The sequence below is a fragment of the Rutilus rutilus genome (genome assembly GCF_951802725.1).
Source record: "Rutilus rutilus genome assembly, chromosome: 17".
Classification (NCBI taxonomy): domain Eukaryota; kingdom Metazoa; phylum Chordata; class Actinopteri; order Cypriniformes; family Leuciscidae; genus Rutilus; species Rutilus rutilus.
In genome coordinates this window covers 26318678-26340342 of record NC_140230.1, presented here as the reverse complement: position 1 = coordinate 26340342, position 21665 = coordinate 26318678, and the positions used below count along the sequence as shown (strand labels likewise).

Here is a 21665-nt window from a genome sequence, read left to right as displayed (position 1 = left end):
ACTGTAGATAGATAGATAGATAGATAGATAGATAGATAGATAGATAGATAGATAGATAGATAGATAGATAGATACGGTTTTGTTTTTTTAATTTTAATTTAGCTTTATTTTTATTTAACTTTTAGTTTAAGTACTTCAACTTGAACTTATTTTATTTAATTTAGCTGCCAAGGCAACATTTATCATTTAAATTGTCAAGTTTTTCATCTAATAATTGTTTTCTTTTATTTCAGCTTTATTTCAATTAACAAAAACTTCAATTTAATAGCTTTAGTTTTAGTTAACAATAACAACATTGTATGAAAAAGATTTGTGTCAAAAGAAAGTCATACAGGTTTGAAAAGACAGGAGGGTGAGTAAATGATTACAGAATTTAAAAGTTTTGAGCGAACTGTTCCTTTAAGGAACAGTTAAGCCTGATGGGTACCCAAACAATTCAGCATTCAAAACACAACATATACTATTCTTTAGAGTAGGATTCCCAGAGCCTTAAGCCCCCAAATATACTTCATGGATCATCTCTTTTATATTCCATATCACTTATATTAGTTATAATGGATGAGTCTATGTAATATGTTAATAACATAAGAGGCCTGCTTTTATAATGACAATGGCTGTAATGAGGATATTAGAATTGACCTTTGGGGGACTTTAAGCGATTAACCTTCTCCCTTTGAGTAAATGCTAGAGAAATTACTAGTCCAACAATGTAGGATCCAGAAGGTCTGTATCTTCATTCATAACCATCGGCTTCTTCGGTTTCCCATAGTTCCCGGTGGCATTGCTCCCGAGTCTCTTACCTTCACGCCGCTGGAGGATATGATCTTCCTGAAGTGGGAGGAGCCGGTGGAACCCAACGGCCTCATCACGCAGTATGAGGTATGTGCTTTCTGCTCTTTACCGAACTCATATCCATTTATCTCACGCTGTCTGAATCCTTGGAGATTCGCTCTGATGTGTCAGCATTTTTACCAGGTGAAATATCGATGAACCACAATCCTTGAAAGACAAAACTTCCCACTGTGTGTTAAAATTGGACTGCCAGTTTAAATTATTTATGAACGTGCCCGCTAACACATGATCCTCTGCATGCGATTGCACACAGACCTGACTGACAGTGCGCTGTATTAGTGAGACCTTGGAATGTGAGTGTTTTCCACCCCTGTAAAATTCAGAGTTTCAGTCAGAGTTTTTGGTGGTGTTCTTTCTCAACTCAGTCAGTGACAGACAGAAGTATGTATGAAGTCATGATTTGGACCTGGAACTCTGCATGCTGCCAGAGACACAAGAGCCACCAAGGCCAACCCTGCCTCTAATTGGTCCCTACTGCACCAGCCATCTGTTAGTAAATGACAGAAAGATGCCTCTATCTAAAGTTATATATGCTGTCTCCTACACTTTTTGCCATTTTAGAAGCTTGCTTGTTTAAATTTGTTGCCATGACGTCACCATCGAACAGCGTCATGAACCTCATAGTGCCTGGGGTTAATTGCTTTGCTTGAGGACACATTGATAATTGCTCATGACTCAGTTCTCGAGGGGATTGAATCAGCAACCCTCCAGTCCCGAGCCTTAACCAACACACCACAATGTTTTATGAATGTGGCTGCTGTGCTGTAGGAGCTTCTGGAACAGTTTTGGAATGATATCAAGAAGTCATTACTGAGGTAGTGTCACGTACAACCCATAGAGGATTGTAGAAGTGTGCTTTGTATATAATAATGATCAACAAATTATCAAAATTAAACGCACTCAAAAATGAAATAAAAAAGAAAGGCATTTTGCATGATAGTTTGCATGACTTTAAGGTGAGTTTTTTTTTTAAAATATTTATTATTTATAATATTTTACGTTAAATTAAATAAAAAATTAGAATTAGAATGAATCTAACTGACAATCTGTCTGCTTGTCTATCCATCCATCCATCCATCCTTCATTCCTTTCTTCTCTCCATATCACTGTTTGCATGACTTTTTTAGTTGTTTATTATTATTATTTATATTATTTTAAATTTCTTGAATGAATTTAAACTTAAGAACTTTCCTACTAACTTACAACTTATATGATTTATAAATTGTTCTATTGCACTACTGCATGAAGTAAAACAAAAAAAAGTGACAATATTTAATTAAATATCTGGTTATTTTGATTATTTCCATCTGGGATCGAACTTCGAATAATTTTTTGACAGTGTAGTTTTGAAAAATTATCATCATTGTATAATTGTACTCTTAAGATAAATTCTTCAGAACTGCAGCAAATTGAAAGCTTATGCCTTTGTCCCAAAAAGAAGGATAGCTAACAGTCTAATAAAAGCCCTTAAACTGTTTCTCCATTCTTCCGTTCACTGCACATAGATTCGGCCTGCTCACTGAAAAGGTGGTGGGCCTCCCACAGCCAGCATCTGTTTCTCTGTTCCTCTGTTCCAGAACATTCTCACACTCTTTTTCTTTCTGGTCACACTGCCTGCCTCAGTGTCACCTTTCTCCTCACCCATGATTCAGGCTCTCAGTCAGTCACTAAAAAGTTGTGAGAATGCCGCTTCTGTCACGCTCCAAAACACACATCTCACCTCAAGAGGAAAAGTTGCTTTTGTTTGTGGAACCGTCAATCGGATCGGCTATGGGCCGAATCGAGATCATCACGTTTTTTGAATGCCACCCTCTGTCCATCAGGCGCCTCCTTTCTTACCATTTACACTTGCTGAGTTATCTCTCATTGATAAGTTGCTTTTCTTTTTTCCCCAGGCCATAGCTACCAAAGTCGCCCCAAGGATGTTTTCTAAAGGGGATTTAAAGGCTTGGCCTATAAAGTGGAGGCAAGGACAGATTTTCAGGCTCAAGGAGCCTGATCTTCTCAGCCATACAGAGAGATGAAGAGGGAAAGAATAAGAGAGAGGCAGAGCCTGGAGAATTCACTCTCGTTTCTCTCAGATTAGCACATTGTCCACTTTTCTCTGAGCACTGCTGACGAAAGGCTCGCAGGGCGCTGCGTTCTCCCTCAAACCTTCCCCCACTGCTCTCATCCATGCCTCTTATCTTAAAAGAGGCCTGGTACAGGTGCAGCAAATGTTTCTTAAGTCCCAGAAGCCCACTGCACTGTGAAAAAGCAGGCATTAGGCAGCTAACACACTAATGCTCTGCATGCTCGATATCAGAAAGTCTGTGAGACCCTTGCACTCCATGGTGAGCATTGATTATAGTGTAGCATGTACTGTACTGATAGTACAGTATAGTACTGATTATAGTGCAACAAATGTTCTTTATGGGTTTACTGATAAAATTGGTGTGAATTTGAATTAAATTGGAAGTTAAATTAAAAGTTATATTAAAGTCCATCCATCCATCCAATAGTTCCAATTAACCTTTAAACTAGGGCTGCAACTAACGATTATTTTGATAATCGATTAATCGGACGATTATTTTTTCGATTAATCGGATAGGTGTTTTTTTTTATTCAATTTGATTTTTGTTTATAACTAAATAAAACCCTAAATCAGGGTATTTATGTGTAAAAGTGTACTTTAAAAAGTGCAAAAGCCACACATTGAGTTTTACTAATATAATCTTAAATTTTTACATTTTAAACCCCAAACACAAAAGTTTGTCCAGTTTTTAAACAGTAAAACTTCTTTAAATATCCAAAATATAAATAAACAAAACAAAATATTGAGTTGCGCTGCTCATATAAACTTCACATTATGAAATTAGGACACAAACATGTTTGTAATAAGATATTAAGCAGCAGATTTTGAATTCCAATGTAGAATGCGATCTGTTATTTCTTGATAACAGACCGCTGCGAAGTATAACACACCAGAAAAACAGAGCGTTGCTATGGACACAGGATTCTAACCGTAGAGACGGAACGGACTATTTTCTAGCGGAAGCAATACAATCATTTTTAAATCAAGAAACTCCTTTTTAAATCAATATTTTGTGTAAAATTATTGATTTATTTGGTGGGTAGCCATGTAATAAGCGGGATTATCCCTTACATAGTAGACAAATGCTATAAAAAGAGAGCGGAATGGAGGTACGCAGCTGACAACAGGCTTGATTAAAAGTACAGAAAAAATTATGTATTACTGCACAAGCATTCGCTGAAAACCACTGACTACAGTGACTAAAAAACACTATTTTACTGCTGCTGTTATTAACTGCCTTTATATTTAGTGCTTCACTTTGTAAACACCATTTAATTTAACCTATATCTGCGGTAGCGCTATTTTAATCCATCACTTATGTTGCGAGCGAACTGATTGCGCAACCTGATGCTCGATACAAAATAGATCTAGTGTGACTGTCCCGAAGTTAGTAAACAAAGCTGTTTACACAGTAGCATTGAATTAAACTAGACTATACCATTTTCACATCTTCATAATAATGAGAATACAGTTTTTGCTTGCCGTGCTGATGTTTCTCTCCGATTACTCTCTGCCATTTCGCGTGACTGCGTTGTCATGAAAGTGACGTCATCAGTAACGCTCCCCGTGACGTGAGCAGACCAACTAATCGACAATGACATTCGTTGACAACGATTTTCATAATCGATTATTATCGATTTTATCGATTAGTTGTTGCAGCCCTACTTTAAACCTTTAAACGTAGTTGAATTTCATTTGAATTTCCATTAGATTTTTTTTGCAACTATCCATCCTGTTTCATATGTGTGTGTGTGAATATGTATGTATATCTTTTTTCTTTCTTTTTTCTCACCATTTTGACTTTGTTGTGTGTCGACTCGAACAGAGTATTTGAGTGCTGTGATAATATGGTACCATCACGATTATTTTTTGCCGTGAACATGATAGTCTTACATGCCCACTAGCTTCCCGCTGATATTTATGAGTAGGCTACCACGTATTGTTTATAACATAAATGTTTGATTTCATATATGAATCATTTTCAACCCACTCTGAATATGGATGTCAGGGTTAGCAAACTTTTATAAAACATTGTTTGATCTGAACTACCACACACTGAGTCACTGTTTGTTCAGTTCCAAAACAACAGTGATTTAATGAAAATATGATTTATTTAAAAGGTTTTAATATGTGCAATTACAGATCAGCTACCAGAGCATTGAATCATCAGACCCTGGGATTAACGTTCCAGGCCCGAGGCGCACTGTATCCAAGCTGAGGAACGAGACGTACCATATGTTCTCCAACCTGCATCCTGGCACCACCTACCTGATCTCTGTTCGGGCGCGCACCGCCAAAGGCTTCGGCCAAACAGCTCTCACTGAGATCACCACCAACATCTCTGGTGAGGACTGCATATGGTTGTTTTTGGGGGCTTACGTGCAAGACTGTGTGTAAAACAGGGCACATCCACTTCATATCCGACCCGTCAGTTGGCCCATAGTGAATGTGGTTAAATGTTTTCTGACCATATTTCTACACATTTCTAGAGCTGCCCCCGACTAAAGATGTTTCAAGTTGACTAGTAGTCGTTCATTTAAAGGGATAGTTCACTTTGAAATTAAATTTTGGTATGTTTTAGCTTACCTCAAGGGCATCCAAGATGTAGGTGTCTTTTTTTCCGCAGTAGTTTCAATTTTTATATTTTTAGGTCAAACCAATTCCTCACGCTGCACGCACATTCTTTAATTTCGCGCGGCTACGCGCACTACCAGAAGATATCTTAAAATCTGCGGCTGCTGGTAAGTGGCGTTTCATTTTCAGCGAAGTGATTTTGATGTTTGTTTACTTATTATTATTATTTTACAAGGACGACGTGAAGAGAGCATGCAGAGATGTTTATATTGCTGTGTGTAGGCTGTAGAAGTAACTGTTTTCCTGAATGCCATCAAGATTAAAACCGAGACTGATTTCATAACAGGTCAATAAACAAATAGTTAAAATTAAGTCACTTACATTTTAGACGCAATGACTGGTTTTGTTCTGTTTCAGCAGCGAAAATAGTTCCAAACAAATATCACCGCAGAACCATCGCGCATCTCACAGCAACACTTGTTGCATTACTGAATGATTCAGCATTTTGAACGAATCGGTTGAGTCAAAGATTCAATTACCCATTCACAAACTGCCTCATTCTGAATAAATCAGCCGATTGAACGAATCGTTTGAATGAATGACTCAATGACTCGCTCATTAAAACGGTCGCCTGCCGCCTCCTACTGGCGGTTTAGTTTCATAAAGTATCATTCTTTTCAACATTCCTTATTTTTGTATATTCAAAAATATTTAAAATAATCTAATTTAATACAGTTATAATTTTTCAATGTAAATTATTTAATGTGATTGGTAACTATAATATAATAACTATAATATATTGATCAAATTTAAGAATTTGAAATGAAAGTTGGAGCATACATTTAATAAAATTAGGGGAAAGATGCCCTTTATAAAAGATACAAAAAATTAGAGATTTCAAACAGTGATGTAATGAAACATTGACAATTTAAGTTTGAAGGGAGAAAAGCCTCTGTTTAGGCTATTAAGGAAATGTAATTTTGCCAAAAGAAGAACTTTTATTGTATATAAATGTTCATTTTAAATCAGCCTACTTCAGTGTGATATGTTACCATACTATGCTTAACACTAAGAATTTGAATAATTGTAATGTGATGATCAGATGCAGATATCTAAATCAAAGAACATGGGCGGTTTGCGGGTGGATTATTTATTTTTAACAGTGGATTCGGGCAGATTCGGGTGACTCAAAGTGCACCAGATTAATGAATTTATCTTTAAAATGTACAAAATTTTCTTACGGGGGGGCATGCCCCCGGACCCCCCTAGAGATACCAAGCTCCACCCACAAAAATGATGTGGGAAACACATTAGGCTATATGATGATCTACAAAAAAATACACATTTTATTATCTTATTATTAAAATACATTATTAGGATTTTACCACCTCCGCCTCGTTTTAAGCCAGGAAAAACACAGCCCCATTTAAAGCCTTGTTCCATGTGCCCCCCTTTTATACTTTGAGCACCTGCCCCTCCAGAGGTCTCTGCACGGCCCTGCTAAGACACGAAACGAGCGGTTTGTGTGAGAAAACGAACAGTATTTATATCGTTTTTACCTCTTATACACAGCCACGTCCAAGTGATCTGATCTGACGTGATCTGATACACTAGATGTCGCCTTAAAGACATTCGTTCCAATGAACTGCCGTAGACAAGGCGACATCTAGTGTATATATCTATGCACCAGTCTGCGTACACGTCAGATCAGATCACTTGGACGTGGTTGTGTATAAGAGGTAAAAACGATATAAATACTGTTCGTTTTCTCACACAAACCGCTCGTTTCGTGTCTTAGGCCATCAATGTGTACTTACGATCGGGAATTGTTTAATTTGGACGACGGGGAATTGTTTTAATTTGGACTCTGTCTTTGAGACAGTGACCATAGACCTGCATTATATGACTGACAGACAAGAACGGTTTGACCTAAAAATATCAAAATTGAAACTACTGCGGAAACAAAGACACCTACATCTTGGATGCCCTTGAGGTAAGCTAAAACATACCAAAATTTAATTTCAAAGTGAACTATCCCTTTAAGCCAATAGTCGACTAATCGCACATTTATGAAGTTAATGGGGAGGAGGGGGAATGGTTTGAGTTTCAGGGCTGAGAAATAATAATATATGTAACATTGCTAACATTGGTTCTACATTGCAGAGAAATTCCAAACCATAATATTGAGCCTTTAAAATAAATTAAGCACTCAAGCGCACACATAAAGCTTGCTGCAGTACACCAGCAAAAGTAATGATTATGAATGTGTTGGGGGAAAAAACAAAGGAGACTGTCTGAACATTTTAATAATTTATTAATAAATAGTGATTTCTGAGTCTATGCTGGCTGCAAAGATGTAGTTTAAGATGCTGACTCGGCATCTCCACAATATAGTGGATGTGCCTATAGAGAGAAATGTTTCATACAGATTACATAATCAGATAATATTTGTTTTCGATTTGAAAGGGTTAATTTAAAAGTAGACATTTCAGTATGTCTAGACATTCTGCATTTATCATGTCTGTGAAGCAAGTAGGACTATATGCTGGATTTCGGTTCATTTTTTTTATTTATATATATATATATATATATATATACTCCAGACTGCGATGGCAGAAAGCACAGCCTGTTTGTTTTCTTTATTTTACCAAAGCACAAAGTTTTGGTGTTATTGTGAGTGTACACATATTGTGAGTGTAACTTTTCAGTTTCAAACATTGTGTTACACTGCATGACAACATTTTTTGTATTTTAAGTTCTTTCCACTGTTCCACACAGGAAAAAATGATTGCGCCACTGGGAACACTTGGATATCTGCAAATAATAGTGCATATTTATCTAGGTGAACATTAGAGTGAGCAGCCATGTGAAGTGGCAAACTACTACTTGCATGTTTCAAATGATAAGTCGTAGTTAGGTCGAGGAATGTTTGGCGAACATTTGGATTTCCAGCCCGACAGACGGTAATTACCACATGGACCAGCCGTGTTACGATCTGTCTGTCACGGACTGCATGACATCGCCACTTCCTGTGGAATTTTTCCCTCTGCGACTAACCGACTAATTAAAATGTGTTCGACTGTTAGGGGGCAGTGCTTATAATTTCCAAACACACTTCAGGCACACTTATTTTATTGAGTCTTATCCAATTAAATGTACTGTTTTACATGTTAACGTCACTTAAAATATAAGTGCTACTGCTGAAATCGAATAATTACTCTGAAAATAGTTTCATCCCCTTCAAGTGGTCATCTTTATGATCTGGTCTCTCAAAGAAAGTATTTTAACATCTGTAAAGTGATTTTAGTTGGTATTCATGAAGTGATTTCACTCGCCTAGGCTATGGTACATGACAGAAAAAGCTTTATATGTTAAATGCATCACAGTTATGCACATTAGTAAGAAATAGTGTGGTTAATTTAATTGCTTTCATTCTCCTCTGATGGACGGTCACTGACCTTTGCATCTGTTCATCTGTTGTAAATAACTTCAGATTTCATGGTGCAATTTCATGTTTGAATGAAAAGTCAGAATGTTTATAAGGAGTTTTTGTTTGAAATTGTAAAAATGCAGAAGGTGCTTTAGTTTAGCATTACAGGAGCAGAACACTTCTGCAGTTTTGTGAAATGTACGTGTGTGTGCATGCGAGTGTTTCCAGATGAGATCTACAAACTGTTGATTGAAATGCCTCAGATGTTTCAGGAGATGTCTGAGCTACAGAAATATGTGGCAGCGGTTGAATAGACTGGAACAAAGTGAAACAAAAGCAGGTTTTGCACAAAAAAAAAGGAAAAATGCGAAACTCCCGAGTTTCCGGTTCATCATCCTGCGCTTCAGGTGCACTATTGATCTCTGAAGCGTGTTTTGTGCAGTGCGCGTATGCCCATATCGCCGCTTAAGAGCCATTATGTATTCCCGAGTGGAACTGAGGAAGTGATAGTGAAACTGAATAACAGCAGATGCTCAGAACCCAACAGGCCCATCAAGAACATTACACGTTTCCCCTCGCTTCAAAGAGAACTGACATCACTGTCATCCTCACCATTTGAAAACTAGCCGGCTTACAAAACTGCACCATATGTTGCTGTCAACCAGATTCAGCTGATGCTAAATCAGGATTTCTCAAACCTGGACTGATGCAAAGCGACGTATGTTAAGCCCAGCGTTTTATATGATGGTAACGATGGAGATCTTCTGTTTTTTTTGGCGGCAGTGCTGAGGCATGATTTGTTGAAGGAGAAACACAATTTCAAATAAGAGGATTTAGTGTGGTGATAGACCTTAATCTGCCAATATTTGGTTGTTTTGAGATTATTGGCATTGGCCCGATAACTCTGTCTACTTGGCCGATTAACAGTCGGGTTGTTTCACTATGCATCAGGTTCAAAATCTGCCAATGGATAAATCATTTTATGCATTTTTGTTGTTGTAGTGAATTTTGATGGGGTTTTTTTTTTTTTTTTTTTTTTTTTTAGCAATTGTGTGCGCATTGTTTTGTTCATCAATTGTATTTACTTATTTTTTTTTTTATTTAGATGATGATGATGATGTCCAAACGTCTGACACTACTTGGGATTCAGCATAACATTTTGTATGCATATTTAGCTTCATAATATGATCATCAGGTTTTACACAAATTGTGGAGTTCATGCAGTTTGAGTGATGCTATGAAATAGATTTCAATAGATTTTTTTTAAACTAATTGTTATACTGATCATTTAATTTGTAATGGGAATATACAGTACCTCACTGTATGTTATCCGCATTATTGGTATATATCTGGAAGAAGAATAGAAGCTTTTTAATTATAAATACTACAGCTCATTCAGTTCCAGTACTCTAGAAGTCAAACAGGGACTGGGAACAGAGACAGATGCATTACGCCCTTATTTCTGTGCATTTCAGTATGCAAACTACACCTCAGAGAAAAGTGTTGCGGCATAGACACTTTGATGTTCTTATATCAATAGAGGCTTTTAGACTAGATGCACTATAGCTTGAAGTTTGTATGTTTGGACAAAAGTACATATATGACCAGTTGTGTACTCATATGTATGTAGACCAGCATTATTTGATGCTTATGTGTTTTTATTTTGTGTCTGCAAGTACTCAAATCCATCCGAGGCCTCATTTTTACTGTAGTTCCCCCAAGTAGCTGCAGTTTTCCCACAGCTTTTAACATCATAATCATAGATTTCGCAGATTGTTTGCCTTTGTTCGTCAGCTCTAATTGACTGCTGATATTAAGGAAAACGTTATTGCTCAACACGACCATCTCGGGGGAAGGATGCAGTCCAGACTCAAATCCATCTAAATGAGTTTCCCCTTTATTTGTCCCACATGCACAGCTTTTAATTACACCCTGAGATCAAGACACGCAGAGGGATGGGTTTGGAGGAGAAAGCGGAGTTCCTATGAAGTGTTGGTTGTTGTCGTGAATTAGGGCGGTTTAATATCAGACAACAATGTAGGCGGTGTTTGTGAGTTTCGTCTAATTAAAACGTTTAGCTGGTTATGTTGGCTTTTAATAATTAGCGTAAACTTCACTTTGCCTCACGTTGAAATGACAGTCAATGTACACAATGGATTTGGAGCCTGAACTATTTCTTTTTGACTGGTGAGCTCTTGCATTTTTTTTTTTTTTTTTTTTTTTTTAATCACTCTGACAAACTCAAGTTTACTTCTAAAGAGTTGGTTAAAAAGTTTTAAGAAGATATTCTCATATCATTCTGTCTCTTTTGTTTTCTGTCTCGCTTTGAAGCACCAACATTCGATTACGGAGACATGCCGTCCCCTCTGAGTGAGACAGAAAGCACCATCACAGTCCTGCTGCGTCCAGCACAAGGCCGAGGAGCTCCGGTCAGGTGAGAATGACATAATTTGCCTTAAAGGGATAGTTCACCCAAAATTTGTATATATATGAGGTTCTCAGTATATCCTAAATATGAATTGGAGTATTAGCAAGTGCCTTGTTCTTCAAAAAGGATTACAAGATTGCTTATTAAAACATCAAATGGTATTTATTTATAAATATCATCGCCACATAGCCCACCATTGTGCAACTTGTACAGAGCTAATAAATAAATAAATAAATAATATTTTAATTAAACAAAATAGATGATGTAAATACATAACGGCATTTTGATGTTAAATGTAATAAAAAGAAAAGAACAAAATATACATATTAGTTCTATCTATCTAGATATAGATATAGATTAACTTGATGTACTAAAATAACAAATGAAATCTGAAATTAATAAACTGATAAATATGATAAAAACACACAACAAAATCAATACAACTTTACCTAAAATTAAAGTAAAAGCAGAAAATACAAAAAATTATTTTTTAACATGAACTATGATGGTATCTCAAGTTCTCAACACTGGTATTTTAATGTTTTGTATGTTCTATTTTAATATATTTTTATGAATTATAAACTGAAACCCAGATTTATTTATTTTTAAGCAATTATTTATTTGTGGTAATCAACATAATGCCACAAGTGCTGTCAATTGAGCTTAACTTGTATTGAACCCGGAATATTCCTTTAGCAATGCATTATTACTATAGTATTGTCATTAAAACATTGTTGTGTGTATGTATGCACAGCACATATCAAGTGATCGTGGAGGAGGAAGCTGGTAGGAAGGTGAAGAGAGAACTGGGTGTTCAGGACTGCTTTCCCATTCCCACATCTCATGGTGAGGCTCAGGCCCGTGGAGCTCCACACTACTACACTGCCGAACTGCCCCCGAGCACCCTGCCTGAAGCCACACCATTTACTGTGGGGGACAACCACACCTATAACGGTTACTGGAACACCCCCCTGGATCCCAGGAAGAACTACCTCATCTACTTCCAGGCCATGAGCAACTTCAGAGGCGTGAGTGTCAGAAACTAGTGCTGTGTCTCATTCCGATCCCTAGTTCTCAATGTATCCTAAATACGAATTGGAGTACTAGCAAGTGCCTTGTTCTATAAAAAGGGTCAGCTATTACTCAGTTATTTGATTTGATTACAAGATTGCTTATTAAAACATCAAATGGGATTTATTTATAAATATCATCGCCACATAACCCACCATTGTGCAACTTGTACAGAGCTAATAAATAAATAATGTATAATATTTTAATTAAGCAAAATAGATTTAGTAAAAACATAATGGCATTTTGATGTTGATCAAATGTAATAAAAAATAAAAGAACAAAATATTCATATATTCACAAAAAAATATTATAATTAATATTTGTCCTCTGAAGTCCCCTTGGACTTGGAACGCCCCTTTAAGTCGCATTTAGGAAACTCTTCAGAACTTCAGAATCCAAGAAGATGTTCCGCACATCAACCGTAGTGAAACAGTTGTAATCTATTGTTTATTAGCACTTCTGTTTGTCTGTGTCTCAATAAACTCTCTGGAGTGCACAGTACTATCCAACCTCTATTTGTGGACATGATACTTCAGCATTATCTGTGCAAAATACTACGTGTTTGTATTCCGAAAGAGCAAGCACAACAAATGTTTTCTCTGGATGCATCCATCTTAGTTTTCTGACCTGTGTACTGGAACGCGGTCAACTCAAGTGTGACGTCATTCCCAGCTACGACATCCCTCCTCCGGGGTAAATGGAACACAACGCAGCATATTTCTAAGAGCATTTTAGTGGAAATTATGGGACAGCCCTACAGATGTCCTACTCTCTGGGCAGTGCCCTTACTTTTAAACTAGGGAGCGTTTTGAGACACACACTGTTGTTTTTCTGCATCTTGAACATAAATGTAATCTTTTTTTGACGGAAAATGTATACCCTGATTTGAAACTTTATTTTTACACACTCCTACAGATTGTTTGCAGTATGCACAGCGGGAGATAAAGTGCAAAACAGGGACCTACGATAGTGAGAAGCACCTGAAGCTAGTAAATCTGCAATTAGCTGGATGTACAAAACATTATATCATCGCTCGTTCTTACGGGATGTTGTTTTTCTTCCCTTCTCCGCCTGTTCAAACCCATAAGACAGTGTGTGTCTCAGTCCCAGTATGAAATTAATAATAGAGTATCAGCACACACCAAGCTTTGGGTGTCCAGGCCTTATTCAAATGGGAAAAAACAGCCCCTGTGCTCCCCGTCCATGCCTAGATAAGAAGATAAACAACAAAGAATATCGTCTTGCTGGCATAAACCATTTCACAGGGATAATTGGGCACAGGTGCAGCTGATCAGAAATAGATCAGCTGGCAGTTTATGTTGTTAGAAATGGCTGGGGCTGGTAGACAGAACGAGCTCGATGGCGCTAGCAAAACAGAGCCTGGAAAACAGCCGGGGAAATGGGAATCTCTGTCTGTTCAAAAATCTATCCGGAGAGGTGCCAAATAAGTTTCTAAATAGGAAAAAAGCATTTGTCGGAAGCAAAATATAGATCTTGCTTAATAAAGCTTTTGATTAAATCAGATTAGTACTTTTCCAGTGGACGGAAATATAGTTTACTGTCCATGTTCAGTGGTCCTACTGTAATGTAAATATACAGTGCCTTGCGGAAGTATTCATGCCCCTTCATTTTTTCCCTGTATTTTGTCATGTTGCAGCCTTATGCTGAAGGGATATGAATACTTTTGCAATGCACTGTACTTCTGGTCCTGATTCTCTTCAGTTTCGGTCTAATTAATTATTCAAATGAATTCATTATAATCTGGCACAAAACCTTTAATTAATTTTGAACCATTAAGTTTCCAATAAATACGATTAATAAAACTAGAATATAACGTTCACTGTTGCTGTACAGGAAATCTGTGAATCATTGTTTTGGATCGAAGAATAAATTGGTGCATCATTGTTTTTTGTCTAAACCAGTCAATTCACTAAAGCGAATCAGAATCAGTAAACTATACTGTCACACTTTTAGTGAATAGTGAGATAGTGAATACAGTACTGTGCACAAGTCAACTTCCATCTTGACCATGACAGGAAACTTCTCTGACTTTTGCCTTATGGTTTCATGGTTATTAGTTACCTGCCACGCTCAATTATGCACTATTAAACCTCAGAGCATTTCAAGGTTGTGGGAGTGAAAAATAATTTTTAATGCTCCATTTAGATTTGACACCAGCTAGCAAACCTCATTCTCAAAAAGATGTGGATGACATTTAGAAGAAGGTTATCACATTGGCTCAGCACCTGGAGGAATGGATGAGCCAGCTTGGCTCATTCCACTCTTCTGAACAGCAATACAGAGACGCAAAACTTGGACGGACTTTACCTACACTATTACACAGTTGGGTTTTTTTGGCAGCCTTGAAGGAAAATTCCTCTAGATGACCTATAGTACAGACACAAACTCCCTCCCCGCCGAACCCCTCAGGGCTTCTCACTCTTTACAGACTGAAATGCACCTGTCAGCCAAGCCATTGTGACTCCACCTCCCCTTCGGTTTCTTCCTACTTCAAACCGTACGTCTTGGAAACTGATCGCACGGCTCAGTCTCCTTTGGGCTCTGCTGATTTACTTGACCGACCTTTAGCTAAATATTCATTTTTATTCATCTCTATTTTATGCTGCAATAACTGCCGTAAAGGCTGACAGTCTAAGCTAAAGGGAACGTAGCTCAGGAGACTTAACAAGCATTTAGCACTCCCCTGCTACCAATTTGAACCATTCTGTTTTTTTTTTTGTTTTGTTTTTTTTTATCCTGACTGCATATAAACAATGCTAATATACTTTGCTTTGTCTCTTGGTCAACTTTATGGTTGAAAGTGGTTTTCAAAGCTTTTGGCAGCTGCACAGGAAAGAAAGTCCTCTGCTGCATTTTTTTGGCCGTTATTCTGACAATTAGTCATTAGAGAGCTGTGAATGCTGTCAGGGCTTCATGTAATTGCTTTCAGTGATAAATATATATAAAGATGCCGTTAATAGATCTTTGATTCTCAGCTGTTTATAAAGGGCTGTTTTTCTTCCTTTCTCTTCCTTTATTTTTTTATTTTTTTTGTCATCCCCTTCCTTAACAGTCCTTAGAGGCAAAACACAAAGATTGTAGCTGCCAAACGCTCTCTTCCACCCATACACACTTTTCTTTTTCTTTTTTCCTTTTCTTTTTATGGTACGAAAGCCTATAGGACTGACCAGCCACTTTCAATGAGACTTTTTCCCTCTAATTGGCATCTTTTGCTCTCTGTTTTACCAGGATGAATGGCATGAACTGATGCTGATGTTTCTCACTAAAATACTGTATGCCTAGGTCATATTTATAATTTTATAGTATGTATATCATTTGTTATTGTTATATTATATTATTAATTTAAAACTCATATAGAGTAGAATTGAATGGCATGAACTGATTTTTCAGACTAAAATATGGTCCTATTTCACCCCAAAATAGAAAAACGCATTAAGTAATATAAAGATTATTTATCATTTTACAATGCATATACATTTTATTATTAATACTTTATATTATTTATTTATTTATTTATAATACATATTTTGTGTGTGTGTGTGTGTGTGTGTGTGTGTGTGTGTGTGTGTATGCACACAAGTAAAGTGATTTTAGGTCTTTATGCAAATATACTGTACGTTCAATATTATTATCATGACAATTCACCATTCATTAAAAACCTAATTTATTTTTCCTGCTTTCAGTGTTTCTCATTACTGTATTTTTCAGTATTCCGTATTTATTACTGTACATACTGTAATACATTGTTTTTATATAAAACCGCATATAAGCATTACAGCGACTGTGATTATTATTCCTTACAGTTTAAACTATATATCTATATTTTTTCCCCTTTTCCCTAGATTTTCCTTTTTTCCCACCTCTCTTTTTCTCGCATACCTCCTCTACTTCTGGAACCAAGTAGGAGCTTTCTAATAAGTTCCTTTCCCATGCCTCCCTGGGCCTGTTATATTTATAGTGCTCATAATTCATTTACTTAGCTTGAGTTTGCTGACAGATCCCCTTTTGCAGTGCCTGCCATGACCGTTCTCACAAATTTGATTAAATAGAGCAGGGAAGCTTAAAGCTTTGTGTCTGCGTCTGTCTGATCAAAGCCCACTGGCTGTCTCTCGCCTGTCATTTGGGGTCAGTCTTTTCTCACACGCATGGTGAGCTATGAGTTCTTATGGTGCGACATCTAGGACCGGCTCTGTGCTTGGAGAAAACAGGCAGTGTTTGCTTTATCCCTGTGATATGCTCTCATGGGAGAGTGTGTATTGGGAACCATGGCACACTTGCATCCCAATGATGGCTGCTGGAGCAGATAAAGATGGGTTTCTCGTAAAGCCTGGATTGGCCTACATGACATTTTTAAGCGTGGGAGTGGAAGGGGTTGCTAAAATATCCATGCGTGTCCCTCTTCCCTCTTTTGAAACATCAGTGCAAGTCCGTCTTTACTTTTTTCCCCTCTTCCTTCCACCCTTCCTTCCCCTTTTGTATGTTTTCCGAGATGATATAGGGTTATGGTGGGCTTTAGGAGCCAAGGCAGTTTGAAATAGGTTTTCAATTAAAAAAAGCAATTCAGCCGCAGTTTAAGCAGAGGCCTCTCTCTCCTTTTCCGGATGGGAAGATTTGCATAATTGTTCCATAATGCCCGAATTAGCATCTGTAAATCTTAATTTGATAATGCATCTTCTTGTCGAGGTGGCAGGCCGGAATTGGATTATGGGCTTGGATCTCATTAGCGCTATTTGACAAAGGTCGTTTTCATAACACCAGTATGTCATCAACTGCGATTTCGAACAAATTAATTCCTTTTTATAATTCTCTCCTGGCTGGAAGTCATTCCCCCCTGCCTCTTTTGTCCTTTTGCTGTCATATTCTGTACTTTTAAAAGGCTTAGATCTTATCAGCACACACTAAAAAATACACACGAATATGGTGAGTGAGGCACAGTGCTGTTTTTGAATGTATTTTTACTCTTTTACTGGCATTCATGCTGTTGTTGAATCAGCAAAAGTCAGTGTGAGCCTATTTGACATCTCATCAGGTATCGTGCAGTCTTATTTCTGCCGTTTGACTGTTTCCCACAGCGTGACACTGCATCTCTGTTCTCTTTTCTCACAGGAAACAAGGATAAACTGCATCCGCATCGCCCGTAAAGGTGAGTTATTCAATGCTGATGCTACAGAACTTTTTTTTGTAGAAGCACTGTGCAGTTTTGTACTAAATCGTTTTTTGAAAGACAGTGTGAGGTGAATTTACCTACTGTATGCAGGGTCGAAATCAACGACTGAGTATATGATGTTGTATTACCCTGTTATGAGGAAAAAGCATTCCTGATTTTTAGAAAGCAGATTGAGATTGCGAACAGGAACATGGTTTGTGTAACATTAGCAGCGCATTATTAGCTCTTTGATAGTCGAGCAAAAGGCTAATCATATCAAATATGTATTTTTGTCTATTTGACTAGGATTATAAGATTATACTCATAGTTGATTCTAAGGATCAGAGAATGGTAGAAAATATGGCCATAAAATCAACTGTCTTTGTCACATTAGTGGGGAAAAATTACAATACCTATTTAAAAAATGAAGACAATACAAAGAGTTAAAGTTTGTGGCCACAAATAGTAAAACATAAAAATTGTAGTGGATTGGATGTAGGCCTATGCTGTTATTCTGACTGCACGAGTGGAGGTTATTTTTTAGCTTATATTTGCTATTCAGATTCACTTCTTCACAATGTTACATGCCTGAGGGTCACAGCTTTTCTAAGATGTCATCAGCATTTGACTTCCAGATCCCACTGGAACTAACAGTTTGCTGCAGGCGGATGGTGCACCAGTGTTGTTTTTAGCATCAGAGACATCAAAAAGAGAGCACTTGAATGGGAGGAATTGTTACGCTAAATATGGCAATTGTAGTCCTGCTTTAGAGTTAAACGAGTCAGTTGCCTTATTGATAGAGCCACTGCAGCAACTGTAGGTCTTAATGGTAATTAGAAAGTGTATGCACTTTAGCAGGACTAGCCTGAAAAATATATTTTTTAATGATTTAAACTTTAGTGAACAAACTCCATCGCACACCTGCAGGTGATAGGTGCGTAGGATAACAAGACCAAATAGGTAGGTAGTTTCAGCAGATAAGGAACTCCCGCACACTATCGTTACTTGCAATTAAAATTAATTTTATTAACAACGTTTCCTGATGAAGGTCGTGTGACCGAAACGTTGTTAATAAAATTCATTTTAATTGCAAGTAACGATAGTGTGCGGGAGTTTCTTATCTAATGATTTAAACTTTAAAGAAAAATCTATTTCATGATTTAAAAATAATTATTTATACACTCTTAACCCGAATTAGTTGACTTTACTCGCAAATCGCGAGGAAACCCGTTGCCTTATACCACTTTAGTTTTTACACAAGCAGAAACTAAACATGTCGAGTTGTATTAACATGGAACCCTAACCTTTTACACAAGCTGAAACTAAACATGTTGAGTTGTATTAACATATAACCCTAACCTTCTACACAAGCTGAAACTAAACATGTTATGTTGTATTTACACTGTTAAGGATAATAGGTTTACTATTGGGTACTCAGCACCATTGTTGAGATTCATATACAATTCTGTTGGATTTCCTGCTGTAAAATCACAGGAAAAGTCAAGTGCTACTGACTTTAGTGACTTACAATCCCTATTGATAACAGCATCAATAGGCAGTAATAGTTAATTGATCATTTTACTCTTAGCTTTTTGCTATCACTATTGTGCCTCTTAAACTCACAGTTATAGCAGCCAGAGAAAATATAATATTTAAATATCAAAGGCAAGAGCCCAACTAAAGACAACACCTTTCACCATCATGGTGACTACAAATGAAACAATAAATAATCAACATCTAAACCTCTGTTGATTCTCAACAAGATCTTTTGTAGACGTCTGACAGAAATAAAGTCAGTCTGTTTAGTAATAAGTTAAGCTGGTAATGTTCGACTCTTCGGTTCAAACTTTAAATGACGCACTCTGCGCACTGTCACCTGTTTAAATAGGCCACGCCCCTCCCTTACAGAAGCTTAACATAGCGAGTTATCTTAGCTTAACATGATTAGTGCAATGAATCTTTCAGCTAAATAGTGCACACAACTAATGTTGTTTAGTAATGATAGCAGGTTTTTACTAAACATATAAGAATAAGTAATGATTACTCGTAAGTTTAATTAGAAACAAAATCTGGGTTTACAGTGTACAAACTAAGTTTATGAAGTCATTGTTGTCAGATTCTATAGCTGATTTGAAATATGTTCAAAACTTAAAGCGGGGCTCAGTAGTTTCGGGATTTCTTCGCTGTATTCTCGCTTTTTGCTCGCAGGTTTCTCTCTAGAGCTCCCCCCACAGCTTCGGAATAGATATTTGACAACACTGTTGTAAAAACTCGTTGGTGATTCTCAGACACCAGAGGCTAGTAGATCAACGACATCAAAGCAGATGGGACATTCTTTAAAACGTCTTCTTCATTCGGGTTCGGACAGCGTGAGGGAGCGCAATAATGACAGCATTTTAGCAGATTTCTTTTGGCCGTAAAGCAATTGTTTACATCGCGAGACCTGATATCACGCGATACTTCCTGACGCGGCGGCCCGCCGGCTCAAAGTTGCAAGTGCGGATTTTCCGCTCACGGGCACCAGGGGGGTGCGAAACGACCACCATTCAACCCCAACTAAGTAATATAACCATTCCAATGACTCTGAAGCTGTTCAGTTAAGGTAAAAAAAGTTACTTAGATCACCTATAACTTCGCAAGCAGATGTGGGCCAAATTCTCACAGTGGCAGAATACAGATGACAGTCCTGTATTTTTGTTATTTGTTTATTTACAGAAGTGACAACCGCATTCTATACAGTAAGTCCGTATAAAAGTCCGTAAAAAAGGGCCCAATGTACTGTGTTAATATGAAGGCATTTTTCGTGTTGATTTTTCAAGTGTTTTACCCGTATTTTGAATTAAACATGTTTTAGTGTCAAAGGCATATCTGTCAAATTGACGGATAATGTCCTGTACCTGTACACTTTGAGAACACAATCCATAGAAAACAAAAACAATATGGATTTCCCCATTCAAGTAGTGACTGACTGATCTTACTTGGCCTAAAGGGACGCTGCTTGGTATTGGTTTCAAAGTGGTTTCCCTCTTGTAGCTCAGTAGTCCAGCTCTATAATCATCGCTCAAACCTTTCAGAGCTGTACCACTGAGAAATACTCCATAACGGTTCACTAGCTAATCTTACATGTGCACTTTTTCCCCCAAGCGCTCAGGTTTCCAACCTGAGTTGCGAACGTCCGTGAATTCCATAAAGGGCACAGAGTGTACGGCTTTGGGATGTGTATTGGTTTACAGTGAAATTTTGCGTCTAGACACAAACAGATTTTTCCTTTTATACATCCCCCGCCCCCTTTCTCTTCTGGAGACAAGGGCACTAAGGGAGAACAGGTCACTCTTTCATCATGTTTGTTTTGGTTGCTTGCGGTAGGGGAGTGGACTGTATCAAAGCAGATTTGTCTGGGGCAGGCAGTCTAGGCAAAGACACGTCGCAGCACGCAGACAGAGAGAGATCAGTTTTCGGGTCCCTGTCCGGTCAGGAGACAGACCTTCACATCAAACACCACTGATGGAGTCACCTGTGCCTGTCAATATATGCTACCATCTGTCAGGCCCCTCAGGGGAAGATGAAAACTTTCAGGAGGCATAGATTCCTGTCAAGGCAACAAAAAAGAACTGCACTACCCTCTATCGAACGGCATCAGGGTTCAGTACGAGCAGGACGGTATTGTAGTCTTCGGCGTTCGACGTTAGTGAGCACAGCCTCCCGGCTAAATCGACCTGTCTTTCTTTTTGAGACTGAGTGACTGAGGGTGACGACTAGCCTTCTGAGCATGAAGCCAATAGGAGGAAGTGGACATTTTATGCCAGTTTTGCCATCCCATCTGCTCAGTGGGCACAGACAGATACACATTTGGTATGTGGGCTAACACGCCAACATATTGATGAACAGAATAGAGCTCTCTCGACTTTCCCAACAGGAAAGAACGATTAAACAAATTAACTGTGCGCTAACTAACAGAAGGGCAAGAAACAGTTTCACTGTGTTTTAGTCATTTATTAGGGTCTCTCAATGACAAGGAATCCAACTTGTCAACAAAATCCATTAGTTGAGGCTGTTGATTTTGATTGGC

At 37.7% G+C, this 21665-nt stretch overlaps 1 protein-coding gene across 1 annotated transcript in view; it reads left to right on the top strand.

Moving 5' to 3' along the window:
* Positions 1–21665, top strand: part of ptprub (protein tyrosine phosphatase receptor type Ub) — a 246951-nt gene that overhangs the window by 179668 nt on the left and 45618 nt on the right. Inside the window, exons 13-17 of the mRNA XM_084385145.1 lie at positions 770–879; positions 5069–5270; positions 11262–11364; positions 12113–12386; positions 17557–17593. Coding sequence (XP_084241271.1) covers positions 770–879; positions 5069–5270; positions 11262–11364; positions 12113–12386; positions 17557–17593 — 726 coding nt within the window. The remainder of the gene's footprint in view (positions 1–769; positions 880–5068; positions 5271–11261; positions 11365–12112; positions 12387–17556; positions 17594–21665) is intronic.